A 19,968-nucleotide genomic window follows, 5' to 3' on the forward strand; every position below is an offset into this window, starting at 1 on the left:
AAATAACACAGCCATCGGCAGTGGGAGAATCAGCTTCACGGTGCAGTCAAAAATCTTGCACCACTGTTACCAAAAGTTTACCTAAGGTAATGCTAATGAAAAAAAGTGAATCTGATTACTGCCTTTGCATTTACCTTGGAGTATGTATAGGCATCTCAATTATGCATATGCAAATTCCACAATGGGCGGGGCTGTTGTGGAATTCGCATATGCATAATTAAGATGCCTATACATACTCCAAGGTAAGTGGTGGAGTGTGTATGGGAACAAATGTGCGTTAATGGTATCCTAGTTGAAATCAAGAGGAAGAAGTGGGCTTGGGCAGGGCATGTAATGCGAAGGCAAGATAACCGCTGGTCCTTAAGGGTAACGGAGTGGATTCCCAGAGAACGCAAGCGTAGCAGGGGACGGCAGAAAGTTAGGTGGGCGAATGAGATTAAGAAGTTTGTGGTGACCCTGTGGCCGCAACTGGCGAAGGACAGGGTTAATTAGAGATATGGGTGGGGCCATTGCCGTGCAGTGGGCGTAGTCAGGCTGATGATGATGATAATGAATTCCACAGTGCACCATTAGGTCTCAAGCAAATATAGATGCAAACAGATTAAAATTCATCACGAAAGTCGCCTTCGATTAACTCTTACTGGTGATACCTGATCGCCTTCATTTCCTCTTGTGGCCCGCTCTCTCGCAGGCAAACACTCGTGGACCACCTACACCGGCACGAGGGTGTGCGCACCATGCAGTGTGACCGGTGCCCCCAGGCCTTCTACTTCCGCAGCGACCTCGTGAACCACCTTCGACGCCACACTGGCGAGCGGCCCTTCCAGTGCCACTTGTGCCCGGCCGATTTTTCTGGCCGCAGCGAGCTCCTGCAGCATGAGCGTGCCCACAGCGGCGACCGCCCACACCGCTGCGAGGTGTGCAACCGTGGCTTCGCTCGCCACAACGCCCTGGAGCGGCACATGCGGCGCCACACAGGCGAGCAGCCCTTCGAGTGCCACCTCTGCCCAAACGCATTCACACGGCCGTACTTGCTCGAAGCGCACTTGAAGGACCATCCGGGGCCCATCTGCGGCAGCCACGTGGAAATAAATCATAGGAAGGCTGAACAGAAGCGGCGACTGCGACAGAGGGTGGCGGCTGCTGCTAAAGCCACCACTACTGCATCTTCGAGGCAGGGAAACAAGGCCCACATGGTGTCTGCATCACCGCCACCCACGTCACTGCTGCCCGGAGATCAGCCCGTGGGTCTGCTTTTGACCGTGGAGAATTCATCGTCCAAAAACACCTCACCGGCTTCTGAAGTGGAAGTGGAAGGTGGGCTCAGTGCCGAGTCTTTGTCGGTGGAAGGTGAGAATCTGCTTCCTGACAGCCACCTGTGCGGAGCGCAGCCAGTAGCAGTGTGTGACAAGTTCTCCGATCCACTGGGTGACAACAGAATTCTGGCAGGCAGCTGCGGCTTGTCCGAGGTCAAACCGGAAGTTGGCCTTGCATTGTCACCGGTTCAAAGCCAAAATCCATGGGTAGAGAGTGGAGCAGAACCAAGCGTCGAGCTCAGCCTCATGGAGTCATTGTCTAAGTGCCAAGTCATTCCTGAAAGCCTGGGTCGACGCAGCAGGCAGCTGTCTGCAGCTCTTAGTTTCGTCTCCGCTTTGGCGAGAGAATCGTTGATTCTGTGAATGTCTTCTCCCTGCCTCAGTGATGTGAATGATAGGCTTGGTGTCTCTTTGCCAGAGCCGCCAAGCAAAGCAACTCTGCGGGCGTCCGTGCAGATGGCCAAAATTCAACGAAGAAAGTTGATGTGTGTGTCGAAGCTTGGTGCAGTGATTCACAGCATTATGCAGTATTCTGATGCCACCCTTCATAATTATATGTCCTGGCAGAGAGGTCTTTATTTGTACTTGGGCTGAAGTCAACTTCGTCTGATGTTCTGAACCCTGGATGGTTGGCTCCTGATCATATTTCTTTAACCCAACAGAATGTTCACATTAGGCGATGATAAGTGTGGTCCTTTTTTGTGAAAAGACACTGTGCCAGGTTTTATTGTTTGGAAGAGCCTGAGAAGCTCAGTCACTACTTTGACCCTAAGGTATGTGTGCATTGAAATTGTTGTACTAGTTCGGGGAGCGTACGCTGTACTATCCCCACACATTTTTTTTTGTGTGTGTGTGTGTGTCTATATCTACTTATTGTTTTGTCCCAAGGAACATAACCAGAGCATCGTGTAAAAAGCCGTCACCCTCAAAATCTGTGTTCCCTTTTTTTTTTTTTAATGCTTGTGTGGGGTCTCAGGTTTTCTATTTAGGTTTAACCTCCTCAAGAATGGGTTTGTACTTCTCTGTTTAGCAGCTGTTAGAAGCATACATGCTCTTTGATCGTTTTGTCATACTTTGTACACTTGCAGTTTGTTTTGTGGGCAGTGTGTACTCTACGCAGATGTGATGAATACATTCCGTGTTACAGTTGGCTCTCGGACATTTTACTATGTGCTTATCCAAGGCTTCTGTCGCACAGTACAAATGTTTTACTACCTCATCAGATGGTGCATTGTCGTTGGTCTTGTGCGCCAGCTCATTCAGCGCAGAATCATTCCTTTTAGTGCAGAGAGAAGATGGAAATCAAGTTTGGTTTGGATATAGTGTGGTTTCAAGTGACATTCATTAATCAGTATAGAAAGTGGAGTGCTCAGTATATTGGCTATTCTTCTATAAATGATTCTTGGCCACCAGGATTACAATAGAACCTTATTGATATTTTTTTAACCACAGGAAAATATTAACCATACGATATGGGGAAATGTATCTTCCAAAACCGCTTCAGATTCTGAGAAATGCTACTCGAGGATGAAGCATGTAGGCAGCTGTTGACGCTTTCACTTACTAAAAAGGTTGGTCATCGGCGCTTATTGGTACAAGCTCTGAGATGCTCTTTTTCCTGCTTGTGGCTTCTGTGTTTACTTGTGTTGTCCTTAGTGCGGACCACATTCAGTCCGATGGTGGCAAGGGTAAAAGCAGCAGGGACCTATTTGTTGTTAGCGTTGTTGCTTTTGGATGCTTGTTGCACTCGTACGCTACAGAGAAGCTACTCTCTCAGCCTCTCCGTGTCTGTTACCGTGGGGCTTGGCCTCTCATGTGCTAGTGGGCCTTTTATTGTTCAGTAAACGTGTCATGCGGGTAGAATCTGACAAAATTACAAGCACACTTACCAAGGAAAACAGCATAGCTGTGTGGGACACCTTTATCGCTCATAACTGTGAGCATATGAATTACATTTTAATGAGGTTCTACTGTACTTCTGGGCTGCTGTGGTGTCCCCAGCACTGCGTATTTCTGGACGGTGAGGAGAACTTTCCCGTTCAGCTGTTCGAAATTTTGAATTGCCAGGGGTGTTATCAGGGCTCCACTGTGCAGCCTGGGAACTTTTGCTAAAGGTGGTGGCTTTGATGTTTGTATGCCATTGCTGTAGTCAGCCTAGCAGGGGAAACAGTTTCATTTGAGAGAGTTGAAATGTCCATCTCGGCAGTTAAATTCTTTCAAGGACGAAAATAAGGAGAGGTCAACACTGGCTAAAACTCTTGCCGGCATCAAGTGCAAAACTAGCTTTGATTTCCTTGCATGCATTGTGTGGTAAGCCATGCAATAACTGCCCTTTCATGAGAGCACATCGTGGGTTGTGTACCAGTGTGAAGACGTGGTGACTTTAATTTTCATCTCAAGCTGGCGCTAGTGGTCCTAGGTCTTACACTTGTGCAGAAGCATAATGCGTTAGTGGAGAAACCCGTCGTTAGTCCTAAACCCGTGGAACAGTATCGAAGGAGGTGCAGCCAACTTGTGACAGTTTTAATTAGGATACATTAAAGCCCATTTCAGTGCAAACCGGAAAACCATTTTTTTACTTAGTGGTTAAGGGAGTTTGCATGGTGTCGCTGTCCAAAGGTGGTATGGAAAAGCAGTGCCTAGGGTAGGAACTAATGAGGAATGGTCATGCACTGACCTTTTGATGATCTTGTGAAAAATCATTATTCACGGTCAGACACTTCTGCTTGTAATGTCTGGAACTTCACATATTCATTGGTAATAAAGACAAGCAAAGTTGTTTGATCTCAGTTTTTTCAAGTTGGTGCACCGGTTTATTCATTCCTGTGATACCATGCTGCATTGTCACAGATGTATTGTGAACCACCTTTTTAAAAGCTGAACCAGAGCGTCACCATGGGTGTCAACACAATTACAGTGGTGACTAACACTGTTTTAGGCAGCGTTGGCCAGGTTAGGGCAGAGACCAAATAGCCTAATGGGGACATATTTCTCTCTCTCTCTCTGTATTAATGCTGTGACTGGTAAAGGAACACGCTGTCCGATGGAAGCAGGGACACTGACTGGCAACCCATGAACTTTTTGCTGCTCTTGTGCTGTAGGCTTCAGACACCAGCTATGAGCCGCCGCGGTGGCTCAGTGGTTATGGCGCTCGGCTGCTGGCCCGAAGGGCGTGGGTTGGATCCCGGCCACAGCGGTCGGGTTTCATTGGAGGCAGAATGCTAGAGGCCTGGATATTCTGCAGTGTCAGTGCACGTTAAAGCTGCCTCTCCTTTCTTGTTTATGTAAATAAAGAAAAAAACCAAGTGGTTGAAATTTCGGGAGCTTTTCAGATGGCGTCCCTCATAGCCTGAGTCACTTTGGGGCATTTAAACCCCTATAAACCTAAACCTATTTGAATGCTAAGGTGTCGCAGCCACTACAGTCTACCTTGTATTTGGTGAACAATTCAGCCTTTGGTACTCATGGGCATTGAGTACAAAAAGATTGGAGTGTGCATTTTTCGTTTTTTGTCATGTTGGATCAAAGCAGAGCCAGTAAATAGTCGTTGCCAGAACAATCGCACAGTTGTTTTCAAAAACTTATAAGATCACGCTACTGAAATCTAACCTTAGGTTCTCTTGTACGGTATCCCTAAAATAAATGTTGTGCTGGGGTTGAACGCCAAAAGACACAAGTTTGTCATCGTGTATACTGCAAGCAAGACTTAAGCTTCATGGTAGTTTGAATAATCTTAACAAAGTGCACAAATATTCTCACTAACAGACTTGAGACTGGATCTAGCTTTCTAAGAACAAGCTGGGATGTCCAGTAGTGAAGCATTTTATTCTTCCATGATCATGTGGGCATCTGTCATTATCAGTGTGTCATTTTTTTTCTTTAATGTGTGCATGTACAGATGTAGGCGTACTGTGGAGAATATTCCCCCCCCCCCCCTTCTTTTTTTCCCAGTTACGTCCAATAGCATTTTAGTGATTGATGGGCATTGATAGCCGTGGAGATCTGTCTGTGCATGCATGTGTGTGTGCTGAAATGTGATCAATGGCCTTCCTGTTCAATGCAGCAAAGATTTCGCTCTTCTTTTTGGGCCGCCACAGTGGCTTACTTGTTATGGGGCTCAGATGCTGACCTGAAAGGCGCAGGTTTAATCTTGTCCATGGTGGTCTCATTTTGATAGAGGCGAATGCTAGAGGTCTGTGTACTGCATTATGTCAGTGCACATTAAAGAACCTAAGGTGGTCGAAATTCGATGAAGGCGAATGCTAGAGGTCTGTGTACTGCATTATGTCAGTGCACATTAAAGAACCTAAGGTGGTCGAAATTCGATGAAGGCGAATGCTAGAGGTCTGTGTACTTCATTATGTCAGTGCACATTAAAGAACCTAAGGTGGTCGAAATTATCCAAAGCTCTTCACTGTGGCGTCTTTCATGGCCTGAGTCGCATTGGGATGTTAAACCCCATAAACTAAACCAATCTAGTTTCTTTTTGGGCTGCTTTTCTGCGTTCTGGTTTGTGGTATGGTGTGAAACAACAAGAGAGGGATGTGCATCATCTCTTGGTGTGCTTTGCGAAACTGCCCATAGCCTTTTGTTGCCAGAATAAATAGTGCATTGTCTTGTCCAAAACTTGGAGATGTGTGAAAACTGCTCCCTCGTCATCTGTGGCGGCCAGTTCGACTGGTCTGAGTTGCTCGGAAGCTTTAACAGCAGTTTCTCTCACTTTTTCTTAAGCTCCTGTGCACCACATGCTTCAGCAACATTCAGAAAACTGGCCACAAGTGTTTAATAGTAAGCAGCGCTTTTTGAACTATGAAATTCACAGAAGGTGTTGCACGCTGTCCGCAGTTCTCACAATATGTTCACTTCATGCTCTTTTGTGTGAAACTAACCAGCTAGCACCCTTCAGACATCATCTGCTCTCACAAGTTGTTCTGCGTGTGTGTTGTTTTATGGTGCTTTATTGTACGAGATGGTGCAATGTAAGTGCAGCCTTTTCAACTGGCAGGCAATCAGTAGTGCCACAGTCTGCAAGATTGACCACAACTGCTGCCTTTGAACTGTGTCCCCTGCAGCGAATTCTAAATGCGGCCATGGCGGCGAGCACCCTTCCTTTGGCAGGTACCAAGCCTCCATCTGGCTTCCCAGCCAGAGTCTAGTCTGCTCCTCCTACTAGCGTTGCTTGGGTTGTGACAATGAATCGTAGTTCACTATTACAGCAGCTTGGGCTGGTTGGCGCGGCGGATTGGGGTTGTCCAGTGGACAGTTATGGGAAAGCACAGTGTTCTTGCTACCAGTCGCTATCTGATTTGGTTTAGATATCAGGGCAAATGAAACACGTTTCATTCAAGGTAGTTCTTATATGGGTTGACCGTTTTTCTTTTCTTGCTGTAACTGTTCGTTTGTGAGCGCCTTACCATCACTGGTATGCTGACTGCTCCTGTTTTTCATCACCTCCGCTGACTGAAGTTAACCCGCAGCTGTTTAGTTTGGCATGCTAACTAAACTTAAGCTTCTTGATTTTCCCACTGTAATGTTCAAGATGCTATGCTCCAAGGTATAGATGCTCAGCCAGCGATCTGAACAATGTCTTACAAGGAAGTGCCATGAAACTGTTAGCAGTGCATTGCTGTATGCTGAAGCCACTTAAAAGGGTACAGACACGAAATTTGCAGTGTGTTTTTGCTTTCAAATGATGCGTAAGACATTAATAAACATGAATCACCACATGAAGTTCGTGTATGTTCGGTACTTTGCTCCTAATTGAATTTACTCTTCGATGAGTTTCGGTTTCAGCAGTCTAAAGACGGTTTCGGTGTCACAAATGAGCACTAGATCACGTAAGGCTTTGAAAAACTGCAATATAAAGCTCTTTGTTCACTTGGTGCCATTCTAGCTTCTGGAGCATTTTAGCCTAAGGGTTTCAGTGAATTAAAACAGCAAAGCAGCGGTTATATTTCAGTTTTCATGTGCCTCACGTGATCTCATACATGTGACGTCAACCATTGTCTGGCAACTGACACTGAAAAAAAAAAAAAAAATCCAAATTGTTTATTGAGCACTGATGAATTCTGCATGGTGATCCATGTTTACTTATGCCGTACGCATCATTCCAGAGCAATAATACAGCCTGGAAATTTCGGCATTTGCACTCCTTTAAAATGCAATGCTTGTTTGGAACCTGTCCAGTCCCTGACTATCAAAGCTGATAACTGACATGGTGCGTATTTTGTTGTTGGGCCTGACTTTAGCTATTAAAATGTGTGTGTGTAATGAACACACATCAGGCACGTATGCAAAGAGTCCGAGTGGCACTGGTCCTGTCGTGTGTGTGCTACTTTTGTCCTCGTTCATTGCGCTGTCTTCATTACATCTTCAAGCATGAACCAACTAGCCAGAGTTTTACTTATAATGTGTACTTTTATTGTCTTTATTATTGTTATTGTTTTCTTACAGAGCCTTTTGCCATCTGCAGCCAAGCACAGGCAGGAGACGCTTCTTCTCCAAAGAAGCATGCAAGAAGTACACAGATGCCTCTGCAGTTTCTGCTTTTGCCTGTCCTGTCATTTCAAGACTGTGCTGTGTATAGTCACATGTATCATATCTCCCGACTTGACAGCACTTTTTTTTTTTGCTGTTTCTGTGATATATGCATTTTTCTGTGTGTGGCTTAAGAGCCCGTGGAACTCTTCTGGTTGGCTGCTCTCTCAAGTTCTAGCCTTGCAGTGTTGAAGTGTATTTTCAGCAGCTCCCAGATCTCTTTGTGCTCCTGGAAGTGGGCAGAGGATGGGCAATTTTATGGTATTTTTATTTTAGTGTGGCTGCATGACTTCGTTACTACGTTTGCGAAACAAGGGGAGATTAGGTTAAGCTTGCATTTGCATTTTGCATTTTGCATTTTGCATTTGCATTTTGAACATTGCACAAAATGACAATGAGAAAGACGAGGGTATCCTTTCAAGTAGGATCCCTATATAAATCAGGTTGCATTTTCCAGCACATCTGACTGCTTTGAACGTAACACGCACGAATGTAACATTTGCTTGAATGTAACACGAGTTTTTCCATGGATCAGCATCATCAGAATACCTGGTGTTATGTTTGGAACTTTGTGAAATTTTTTGTCGCTGCTCTTTGCAAAAGTTCAAGCACCAGACTTGTGAGCTGTTCGGAGAAGCCGGTTTTTTACGTAAAGCAGAGGTGCGGCAGCTTAATGGCAGTGGTGGCTGCGAGGAGGCGTGGTGGCTTTGCTGCGCTTGGCTGTGTCATGCACTTCTTTGTTAATGCAACAGCATTAGAGTTGTCATCGCACAAAAAGCTTGCCGAGATGAAATTCGTTGACTGCTAGAGAGTGGTCATGTGACCTTGTGACAACATTGCAACCTACCCACCATGGCAGTTGGCAACCCGCTCACCAGATCGTGAGCAACCTGCCCCCCGTGGCTGGCGGGTGGTAATTACATTAATGATTGGTCGAGAGAGGTCACATGACCCTGTGACATCATCGCAACCTGCCCACCGGGTTGTGAGCAACCTAGTTTCCAGACAGCAACCAAGGTGGAGAATCAAAGTCAGAAGTAAAAATATATATATGCAAATGTCGGCACCGTCGCAGCATAGCGGATATGTGCTACTGCAGCTAGCATTCTGAATAATGCAGTTGATGGACCAGAGATTGCTGAGAAACTGGTGTAAACACACACGAAAGTTATAACAGAAACTGCAACGAATGTGAAATCTGTTGCTATTGCATTCCACTGTTTAGGTGACCCTAAGCATCTCCACAGTTTTTCATTGTTCCCTCTTAAAAAAATGACATTGGCAACGTAAAAGACTATGCAATTTTTTCAAGTATGGCCCACGCCTTTGGTTATCTTGCATACTTTGAGGTGAAGGTCTGAGGGCATTACATTTACACAGTACTTTCCAGATATCCTGCATGGTAGAAGTTGGCCATTTAAACTATAATTTGCATTAATCGAAGCAGTGCTTACCAGGAAGGATGCAGATTATGTGCCCATTAGCCCATTTTAATGAAGAATTAAGGTCTAGGCATGCAACAGCTATAGTTGGTTTAGGTTCTCTGTCGGCAGGAGATCAGAACACTTGAAAGGAATGGCCTTGAGGAGAAATGCTCATACTTGCCCTGGACCCTTGCATGTATGGTCTCTTGTCCTTCATTGCTTATAACTGTAGCTGTAAATATGAGCACATAGCTGTGCATATATGTTTTATTTATTTACACAATACTGCAGGCCTCATACGGTCCAGGCAGGATGGGAAAAAACTAGGAAGACTCAATACTCGTAACGCCAAATAATACAGTTCAATACAATGCAAACAATACGCACGATGGTTACAATATAAAACTGGGAATAAACAGATTACCAGAAACATGAAATACAAAAACAGTATTTACAGGATGTTTTGAAGTGCATTTCCAAAATTTTCATTTTTGAACACCCCTTGAGGTAATGAAATCCAGTCTGTTGTAGTGTGCGGGAAATATGAATATTTAAATTGGTTTGTCCTTGCAAAGTAGGGGACAAGTGTAATTATGTTTGTCTGATTTTTTGAGTTACACAGTGCGTGACAAGGTTCTAGTGAAATTCCAAATTTTTTATTTACCAGTGAATCAACAAAGATCGATCGAGAAATTTTGCATCTGATGTGGAGGGGCTGTATTTGATTGGCTACCATTAGACCAAACGGAGAGTCAGTATTTCTGTATTTATTGTGTATACAACGCTCACGCGTCTCTGCACTTTCTCCACTTTGAAAATGAAGTAAGTTTTTGAAATAGGTTGTGTGATGAGCATCAATAGAAGTGTTAAGGCCAGAAATTTCTGTTGTATTTCTAGGGAAGTGCTACTGAAAATCAGTGTACTTTCCTTCATGGCCACTTTGGCTATATATCGATGAGGGTTAAGTGCAAATGCCCGTTTGCTGTGCACAATATCGGGGCCCACTGAACAACCTCACATCGTTCAGGTTAACTCTAAGCCTTCCACCATGGTGCCCTTCAACTGCATGCACCTTCAGGGTGTTAGCCCCCACATACCCAATGGCACCCTCACCCAATCCTGTTTGTAGCAGGCGCAAACATCCGCAACTGTATGGGATCTCATCATGCAGGTTGCATCACAAGCCCAGCACGCAGTGTGAGCTTGTGAAGTGCTCTTAGGCACTGTTGCTCTTTTGATATTTCAACCATCCCTGTGTTTTGTTATTTACTTCGTGACTGCTGCCATTTCATGTAATGGCCCAAAAGTGGACAACCATGCTGCTTGAAGTTGCAAGAATACTGGTGGCATGCTAAAAAGTTGAAACGAACAACAGAGACAGCACAGAGCATGGTTTTGTGCTGTTGGCATAAACATTTCAGTGTGCTAATAGACTTCTTGAACCTTGGAGCAGCGCGGTTGTCCACTATGAACCAACATCAACTAGGCCGTATATTTATGCTGTTAATGATCCTGTACGAACCGAAGATCACTGTTTTTAGTGTGCTAGCACCAGATGCCCTGCTAACAAAAAAGCCGTCACCCTGCCACGGTGGCTCAGTGGTTACGGCGCTCGGCTGCTGACCCGAAAGACGCGGGTTTGATCCCGGCCGCGGCGGCTGAATTTCAGTGGAGGCGAAATTCCAGAGGCCCGTGTGCTGTGCAATGTGAGTGCACGTCAAAAAAGAACCCCAGGTGGTCGAAAATTTCTGGAGCCCTTCACTACGGCGTCCCTCATAGCCTGAGTTGCTTTGGGACGTTAAACCCCAATAAACCAAACCAAAAAAGCCGTCATGTCTGCGGCTGAATCTTCCACCTGCCCCCTGCCGCAGTTGGCAGGTGGAAATACAAGTGGGAGAGGGTGACAGGCAATGGGTTGCGAGCGGCTTAGTGGAGAGAGGAAAATCCACACAAAAGTATACCTTGGTGTCAAACATGGAGGTGCACTTGTGCTAGCACACTTTCGTCACATGTACTTTAGATTAGTAAGTCCATCATTTTTTTACTTTGTGTGTGTCCAAGCTTCTCGTGTCCTTGACAGCGGAAGTGCCTGCCTGATGCCCAGGTGGCTGGTGCCTTTCTCCTCCTGCCTGTGCGCAGAGCTGCCTGTGGCGACATTCGAGCTGCGTCGCATGGTGCAGTGCCCGTACTGCCCCTTCGTCACTCGCTTTGCCAGCGCCATCCGCCGCCACTCGGTCCGCCACACCAAGGAGCGGCCCCACAAGTGCCACCTCTGTCCACAGAACTTCCAGCGCAGGTGAGGTCGCTTGCTTAGGGCAGGTAGTCACAGCTGATCCGGATCCTGAGAGCGACATAACTAGAAGAATAGGATAGGGGTGGAGCGCATATGGCAGGTTCTCTCAGATCGCGAATGGCAGTTTGCCAATGTCCCTCCAGAGAAAAGTATACAACAGCTGTATCTTACCGATACTCACTTATGGGGCAGAAATGTGGAGGCTAACAAAGAGGGGTCAGCTTAAGTTAAGAACAACGTGGCGAGCTGTGGAAAGGAAAATGATGGGTGTAACGTTAAGAGATCAGAAGAGGGCGGAGTGGGTGAGGGAACAAACGTGGGTTGATGACATCCTAGTTGAAATCAAGAGGAGGAAGTGGGCTTGGATAGGGCATGTAATGTGAAGGCAAGATAACCGGTGGTCCTTAAGGGTAACGGAGTGGATTCTAAGAGAAGGCAAACGTAGCAGGGGACGGCAGAAAGTTAGGTGGGCGGATGAGATTAAAAAGTTTGCGGGGATACAGTGGCGGCAACTGACAAAGGACAGGGTTAATTGGAGAGACATGGGAGAGGCCTTTGCCCTGCAGTGGGTGTAGTCAGGCTGATGATGATGATGATGACCTTGCTTGACATGCAGGAATCACATCATCGCCAATATTGTGCGACATCTGGTGAAAAGAATTGTGACTCATCAGACCCTTTAGTTGCACTAAGGTATTTGTTTGGGCTAGTCGGTACATTGTTAAACTGAAGGCACAGCGCACGAAAGACAGGACTAAGGTAGGGACAAACACAGCGCCTTTAGTTGCACTTGGTGATTTCTCTTATCGGTTTTTCTACAGGCAAGGATAAGGAGATGAGGAGGTTATTAGGATAAAATAGCCTAATGAGGCTCTCGGTTCTGCTTGTCTTGATGCCACCAGTAGCAAAAGAGGGTTTTCACACAGCTGCCTTTGCCCACTTCACTTACCCCTTTCCTGGCACTTAACAGTGGTTGATGAGAGCTGCCTCAATAGCTAAGTTGGTAGGGTACTGCATGTAACATGGACGTCTTATGAAATCCAGGGTTTAACAGAAACCCCTCTGGTCAGGAATGTTCACAGCGGGAAAATATCGAGCTACGACCAAACTTGTTGAAATTAAAGATGTTTTGGCCTCCCTATGGGGGCCTTATTCGCTGTGTTCACATTGCAAACAAGGCCTTTCTAGTGGGGCCAGAACGTCTTTTATTTTATCAACATTGCTTGGCACTTGATATTTTGCTACAATGTGGAGGTCGTGCATTCGGATCTGTGGTGGAAAATGTGGTGGTGGCTGCTCTGACCTGCAGGCCCAATGGGCCTTGGTTGCGTGAGCCCGGGCAGCGGCCGACGCCACTGGGGTCCCGAACTAGGGACCTCCGCCTTGTCTTTGTGAGGCCGGCCCGTTAAGAGTCGGTCCAGTCATGCCTCCCTGTACCAATAAAAGTTTTTCACCATCATCATCCATCAATGCGGGCTACAAAGTGCACAGTGACAATCATGGGAAGTGGCAGCATCAGCTGCAGCTCACACGCTGGCACCAGTTTTGGGGCCTGGTGGCAAGGGGCATGCGTTGCACCACGGCTAGCACAGAATTGGTTTGTGGCATGGCTTTTGACATGGCTTGTAGCCCCATCACACATTTTTGTATCAGGGGCATGAGGTGCAGTTTAGACATGATGGAGGCATCCTGGGACGCGGGACGGGTCCTGGGGCGCAGTTGGACGCCACCGATATTGCGGTAGGTCCATGGCGAGGCAGGAACTCGGAAGGTGCAGCTGCGGTGCACCGGTTGTGAGGGAATCCGGGCTGTCAGGTCCCCAGTTATTTGGCGCACAGTGTTACGAGATGCAGTGTGGCCACATTTATTGCTGCTGCTGTCGTGCCAAGGACGAAGGGCGTTTGGCAAGCTCCGAGCAGCTGTAGATGATGGCTGTCGTTTGGGCCGGCACTTGACCTCTTCTGTTGGGCTCGCGCTCAGAGCTGTGGCGCTGCAGCAGTATTGTGGAGGCCTGCTGTGAAGTGGTGCGCCACCATTCATGAACATAGCATCTGCTGAGTCATCCAAGTCTACCGCACGCAGCAGCTGGACACTGGTGCTCTTTCTCTCCCAGGGATGGAGCCACCAGTCGCGAGGTGAGGGGCGTGGAGGAACACTTTTTGTAGCGCATTCTGTTCTGATTGGCCCAGTTTGCAGCAGCCTTCACAGTGCTGCAAACAGCTTGTTAGGTGAAGTACAATTAAACCTCGACTGAACAAAATTGATAAAAGCAGCAGTTTACTTCATAATACTGAAATTTCGCTACATCGATATTTGTCTCCTAGCAAGCTAAGAATCCACCAGAAACGCACTGCGGATTACTCACGGGAAAAGCCGCGATTAGAGTGGTCCTTCTGCTCTTTCTTCGCCAGCAACAATGGCATTGCGCACGTCTTGCTTGTGTTGTGAGCTCGCGAGCCACCTCAGTACATCTACACACCAACCACCTCATGGGTGACGGGGACAGCATGCCCGTCTTGAGTTTTGGTTTTGCTGACATCATCATTTCCTTGCAAGTGCCCCGAGCATACCTCTGACATGACGATGCATTCATTCCGCTGCTGCCACCGCTGCGACCTCATGGCCAAAGGCAGCAGCCTCGCAACATGCCACGCCCTCTGCCCTCCCCCCTTCACCCCCCCCACCACCCTATCGTCCCTCCCCTTACACTCCTTTCTTTCTCCATATCGGCGAGAGCAAAAAGAGTCTGCAACATGCCACGCCCTCTGCCCTCCCCCCTTCACCCCCCCCCACCACCCTATCGTCCCTCCCCTTACACTCCTTTCTTTCTCCATATCGGCGAGAGCAAAAAGAGTCTGCAACATGCCACGCCCTCTGCCCTCCCCCCTTCACCCCCCCCCACCACCCTATCGTCCCTCCCCTTACACTCCTTTCTTTCTCCATATCGGCGAGAGCAAAAAGAGTCTTCCAATTACCAACCAATACAATGAAATCAGGCCTACTCTGGTGCTTGTTTTTTCCGCCAGTGTCTTTTACAGCATCGTCTGAATGAGAAGCGAGGTAGTCAAGTGTGAAGCACATGATGGGCTTCCCAGCTGACCAGAGTGCCAACGGCAGTGACCTTTCCAGTCCTCTTACCAAGCTTTGGGCCTCTGTAAACATGAAAAACGTGCCATGCTCCCTTTAAGCACAGGCAGCGCGTTACATTTGGCGCCGATTTTGGACAAGACAGTGAGCACTGTGGGTTGGCAGGCTGCCAGAGCTACGCAGACGCTCATGTCAGCCTTGCCCGTACTACCCCAGATGGTGTGGCCAGCGGTACGCTTGCCACTGTGATTTATTTATTTATCTTTATTTATCTTTTACCCACAGCGCCATTTGGCATTACAGTGGGGGGGTTGATACAGTAACACAGCACATAAATGCAGGTAAATACAAAAAAAAGAGAAACAGCAGCCCAAGCATTCACAAAGTAAGCAAAGAACAAAATTGACGCAATGCGCACCTATGTACAGAATTTGGGGTGCAAGAAAGTCAACTGTGTTGTTCACCCAATAAACGTGCATTTTAGGAGAAAGCACCAACGCAGTAGACATAAAAAAAAAAAAAACTTCAAACGTGTATTTCACGCAGGTATACTGCGCATTGACAGGAAGACACAGGTATACACAGTGGAACGCACGAAACGAAGAAGCAGCGCACAGATAACGACGCACCGTCTAGCTATGAAATGACGTGACACTGTTCAAAGCGGTATAAAAGGATTCATTTGATGAGATGGAAGTAACAACGGCCGGCAAACGGTTTCATTGACGAATGGTTTTCGGAAAAAAAGAGTCGCTGTATGCTGCCGTCCTACACTTGTATTCACATACTTTTTGATCATGGTCAAGGCGTGCGGATACGTAATATGGTTTGAAAATGTATGTTTCGCGTGGAATGCCAATGTGGGAGTAGTATATGTTATAGAAGAGTTTGAGTCTCTGCTTAGTTCTCCGCTGTTCTAGCGATTCCCAAACGAGGACTTTTTTTGCTATTGTTGCACTGAAGTTGCGTTTACATGACTTACCAAGTACGTATCGAGCCGCCAAGGACTGAACTTTCTCAAGTTTTTCTTTGTCACCTATGGTAGGAGGATCCCACACCATGCTAGTATACTCCAACACTGACCGCACATAAGTTTTGTAAAGGAGTTCTTTGTTAGCTTGCGGGAAGGAACGAGTGTTTCGGCGGAGAAATCCTAAGGATTTGCAGGCCTTTCCAACTATATAACCAACGTGCCGATGCCAGCAGAGCGATGACGTGAAATATACACCTAAATACTTAAATTCTTCAACTATTTTCAGATTTGCATTATTTATGGTATATGTGGGTACTAGCTTTGTGCGTTTCCTCGAAAACGCCATGCACACTGTTTTGTCCAAGTTTAGATTCATTTTCCATTTTTCGCACCACTTATGAACAGTGTCAAGGTCGTTTTGAAGGACATCACGGTCAGCATTACATGTTATAATTTTATACAGAACACAATCGTCTGCAAACATCCTCATGTGTGACGCTATATTTTCAGTGATATCATTGATGTACAGTAAGAAAAGAAGAGGTCCCAAGACGGAACCCTGAGGGACGCCTGATGTTACATCAACAACATCAGATTCAGCTCCATGAACCATTACAAATTGACGTCTCGCGTGCAGATATTCACTTACCCAGGCAATTATGCGACAATCAATATTATAAGAGTACAATTTCTGTATAAGCAAATCATGTGGAACGGTGTCAAAAGCTTTACGAAAGTCTAAAAAGATACAGTCGACAGTGGTGCTGGCATCTAAGGCTTTGGCAATGTCATGGGCGAATTCGGTCAGCTGCGTGACGCACGACAATTCTTTCCTAAAACCGTGCTGGTAGGGGTTTAACAAGCCATGGGTTTCAAGATGTTTTATAATACTTGAATACAGAATATGTTCGATAAGTTTGCAGGGAACTGAGGTAAGTGAAATAGAACGGTAGTTTGACTCTTTGTTTCGAGGGCCAGATTTGTATATCGGAACTACTGAAGCGACTTTCCAATCATCCGGAAGGGAACTATCTGCCAGTGATTTTTCAAATATTATTTTCAAGAATGGAGCTATTGAACTTAAGCACCCCCGAAGAAGCGCATTTGGCAAACCATCCGGGCCGGGAGCCTTAGCAGTGCTCAACCTGTCCAGTAGCATCTTGATGCCATTCAAGCTAAAAAAAGGATTTTCTGAGGATGAGGCTGTAATCGTGACGGGCGAGGCTGAACCGCTGGTGGTTATCGCTTTCTTGGAAAACACTGAGGCAAAATATGCATTGAAACACTCAGCTTTATCTGCAGCATCACTGACTTCTGTTCCAGCTTCCAGAAGAGGTGGAATAGATAAGTTATCCTTTTGGTTTCTTTTTGTATATTTCCAAAGTTCTTTAGGATTTTGGCTGATCTTAATATGAAATGAATCAAAGAACGTTTTCTTCGCCTGTTTCAGTGCAGATTTTACCTCATTTGTTAGTAATTTAAGCTTATGGAATCCATTAGTAGATTGATTCTGTCTTACTGCTCTATAAGCTCTCTGCTTTCGTTTTAACAACCTTTTTAATGACACATTGAACCATGGTTTGCTTCTCTTTTTTTTTGGAGTTAATGTCCAGGAAGGAACAAAGCGGTCACGGAGCTCGAAAACTTTTCTTTTAAAGCATGACCAGAGCTCTGCAACGTCGTTAGTTTCAGCGATAGTTTCAAACACAACATAATAACTATCTAGTGCTAAATTAATTTCCGTTATGTTGGCCCTTTCATAATTGTAGACACGACGACTTTTAGAATATTCCTTCACGATTTCTAAATTTAATTCACATATGACAGCCTCATGATCGCTAATTCCCGGCACTACTATTGTTGACTCAACTAGTTCAGGTTCGTTTGTGAATAATAGATCTAAGATATGCTCCCCTCGAGTTGGTTTGAGAACATTTTGGTTTAACGAAAATAGGTTCATTAAATTTACCAGAGCCTCATTAAGCCCCCCGGTTGCTGGAATGCTAGCTTGCTGGTGCCAGTTCACGTTAGGCAAGTTGAAGTCACCGCCAATAACTAAAAAATCAGTTGTAACTAATTCAGTCAAAGAAGTCAGTGTTATAAGGGGATGAAATGCACTTCCGGGTGGCCGATAAAATGAACAGATAGATAAGGTTTTACCATTATGGAGCCTCAACTGACACCATACTGCTTCACATGATCCGCAATCGATGTTTATCTGGGATGACTGAATTTTTTTGTCGACCAGGATGAACACACCCCCTCCATGGCTATTGCGATCTTTCCGGTAGCATGCATACGATTCTGGAAATACCTCACCATCACCGATATTGCTCGCCAACCATGATTCAGTTCCAAGAACTACCGATGGCTTGACAGTATGGAGAAGGCTACTGAATTCATCAATCTTATTTTTGACACTACGACAATTCACCACCAGACACGAAAGCCTCGCGAGTGTACCGTCATGTGGTCATTCAAAGGGTACAACTTCGTTAGTGGCGTCATCGTAGATGTATTTGGTGTCATTGATAAGCAGCATCTCTAGCTTGAGTTTGACCTTATCAGTGCTGTCTGCTCTGCCTTTTGCGAATTCCCAAAGATGCCGTCTTTTGCGTCTTAATGTCTCCGAATAATCCTCGGACACGCTCATTCCTGTGCCTTTGAAGCTTTTTGCGTTTTGCATAACCCTCTCTTTTTCCTTAAATGAAGAAAAATGAGCTATAATCGGCCGTTTTTTCCCCTGCTTGAATTTTCCAATCCTGTGAACCCTTTCCACTGTTGAGAGCGAAAAACCGAGATTTGTTTCGCACACTTTCTTTATAGCGTCTTCTGAATCGGACCAAGTTTCGTGCGGGTTCTTATCTTCTATGCCGTAAAAAACTAGGTTTTTACGCCTGCCGCGGTTTTCAAGCTCGTCAACTTTCGATAACAAGAATTTCAAGGTTTTTTGGTTGGCTTCACTGGTCGTTTTACATGCTTGCATTTCCGTCTCAACTTTGGCAATCGAAGCAACCCGTGATTCCAAAGAATTAATCCTGTCGGTTAGAGCTTGTAACACTGAGCTTTGTTCTATCTGATTGGTCTCGATAATTTCAATTTTTGTTTTAATTTCATTTTGGCCATCCAGAATCATCTGCAACGTAACGTCTGAGTTTGGCCCTGGATTTAGCTCAACATCTCCACATACAATGAGCAAGAAAAAATAAAAAGAGAAATGCCGCAACAATAAGAATCTAAATCGCGCACGGCGCGTAGGATTTGAGTGAGATCTAATACACTTGTAGAGGGCTTGGGGTGGAACCGGCAGTAAAAACACTGTGAACTGCGAGCAGTACGGTAGTTCACTAACCTGCACAAGCAGCAAAAAATGCGTGAGTGGCACCTCCATCGTCGCGCCGGTTCCACGCCCCGGTAAAGCACTGGGGATGTCCTCCTTTTGTAGGCGGTTTTCTTCGTCGTGGTCCCAATGTTCGTAGGTCGGAAGGCTGCACCGGTCAAAATCAGCTGCCGCGCACGTCGCGCGCTCAGTGTCATTGCCTTGGGACGCTGTACTGTAGACTGTCGATGCCGTGCACATTCCGTTCATGCAAAGCTGGGTGGCATGCTGTTTCGTAGCCACATCGGTGATAACCTGCACAAGCAGCAAAAAATGCGTGAGTGGCACCTCCATCGTCGCGCCGGTTCCACGCCCCGGTAAAGCACTGGGGATGTCCTTCTTTTGTAGGCGGTTTTCTTCGTCGTGGTCCCAATGTTCGTAGGTTGGAAGGCTGCACCGGTCAAAATCAGCTGCCGCGCACGTCGCGCGCTCAGTGTCATTGCCTTGGGACGCTGTACTGTAGACTGTCGATGCCGTGCACATTCCGTTCATGCAAAGCTGGGTGGCATGCTGTTTCGTAGCCACATCGGTGATAACCTGCACAAGCAGCAAAAAATGCGTGAGTGGCACCTCCATCGTCGCGCCGGTTCCACGCCCCGGTAAAGCACTGGGGATGTCCTCCTTTTGTAGGCGGTTTTCTTCGTCGTGGTCCCAATGTTCGTAGGTCGGAAGGCTGCACCGGTCAAAATCAGCTGCCGCGCACGTCGCGCGCTCAGTGTCATTGCCTTGGGACGCTGTACTGTAGACTGTCGATGCCGTGCACATTCCGTTCATGCAAAGCTGGGTGGCATGCTGTTTCGTAGCCACATCGGTGATAACCTGCACAAGCAGCAAAAAATGCGTGAGTGGCACCTCCATCGTCGCGCCGGTTCCACGCCCCGGTAAAGCACTGGGGATGTCCTCCTTTTGTAGGCGGTTTTCTTCGTCGTGGTCCCAATGTTCGTAGGTCGGAAGGCTGC

At 46.4% G+C, this 19,968-nt stretch overlaps 1 protein-coding gene across 1 annotated transcript in view; it reads left to right on the forward strand.

Moving 5' to 3' along the window:
* LOC149367735 (uncharacterized) overlaps nt 1-19,968 on the forward strand; it is a 63,911-nt gene that overhangs the window by 23,989 nt on the left and 19,954 nt on the right. The window contains exons 3-5 of the mRNA XM_089575326.1: nt 692-1,675; nt 2,973-3,030; nt 11,358-11,573. Of these exons, the coding sequence (XP_089431452.1) occupies nt 692-1,675; nt 2,973-3,030; nt 11,358-11,573 (1,258 nt within the window). The remainder of the gene's footprint in view (nt 1-691; nt 1,676-2,972; nt 3,031-11,357; nt 11,574-19,968) is intronic.

The sequence above is a fragment of the Amblyomma mixtum genome, chromosome 1, assembly GCF_055824585.1.
Source record: "Amblyomma mixtum isolate Tamu chromosome 1, ASM5582458v1, whole genome shotgun sequence".
Taxonomy (NCBI): Eukaryota; Metazoa; Arthropoda; class Arachnida; order Ixodida; family Ixodidae; genus Amblyomma; species Amblyomma mixtum.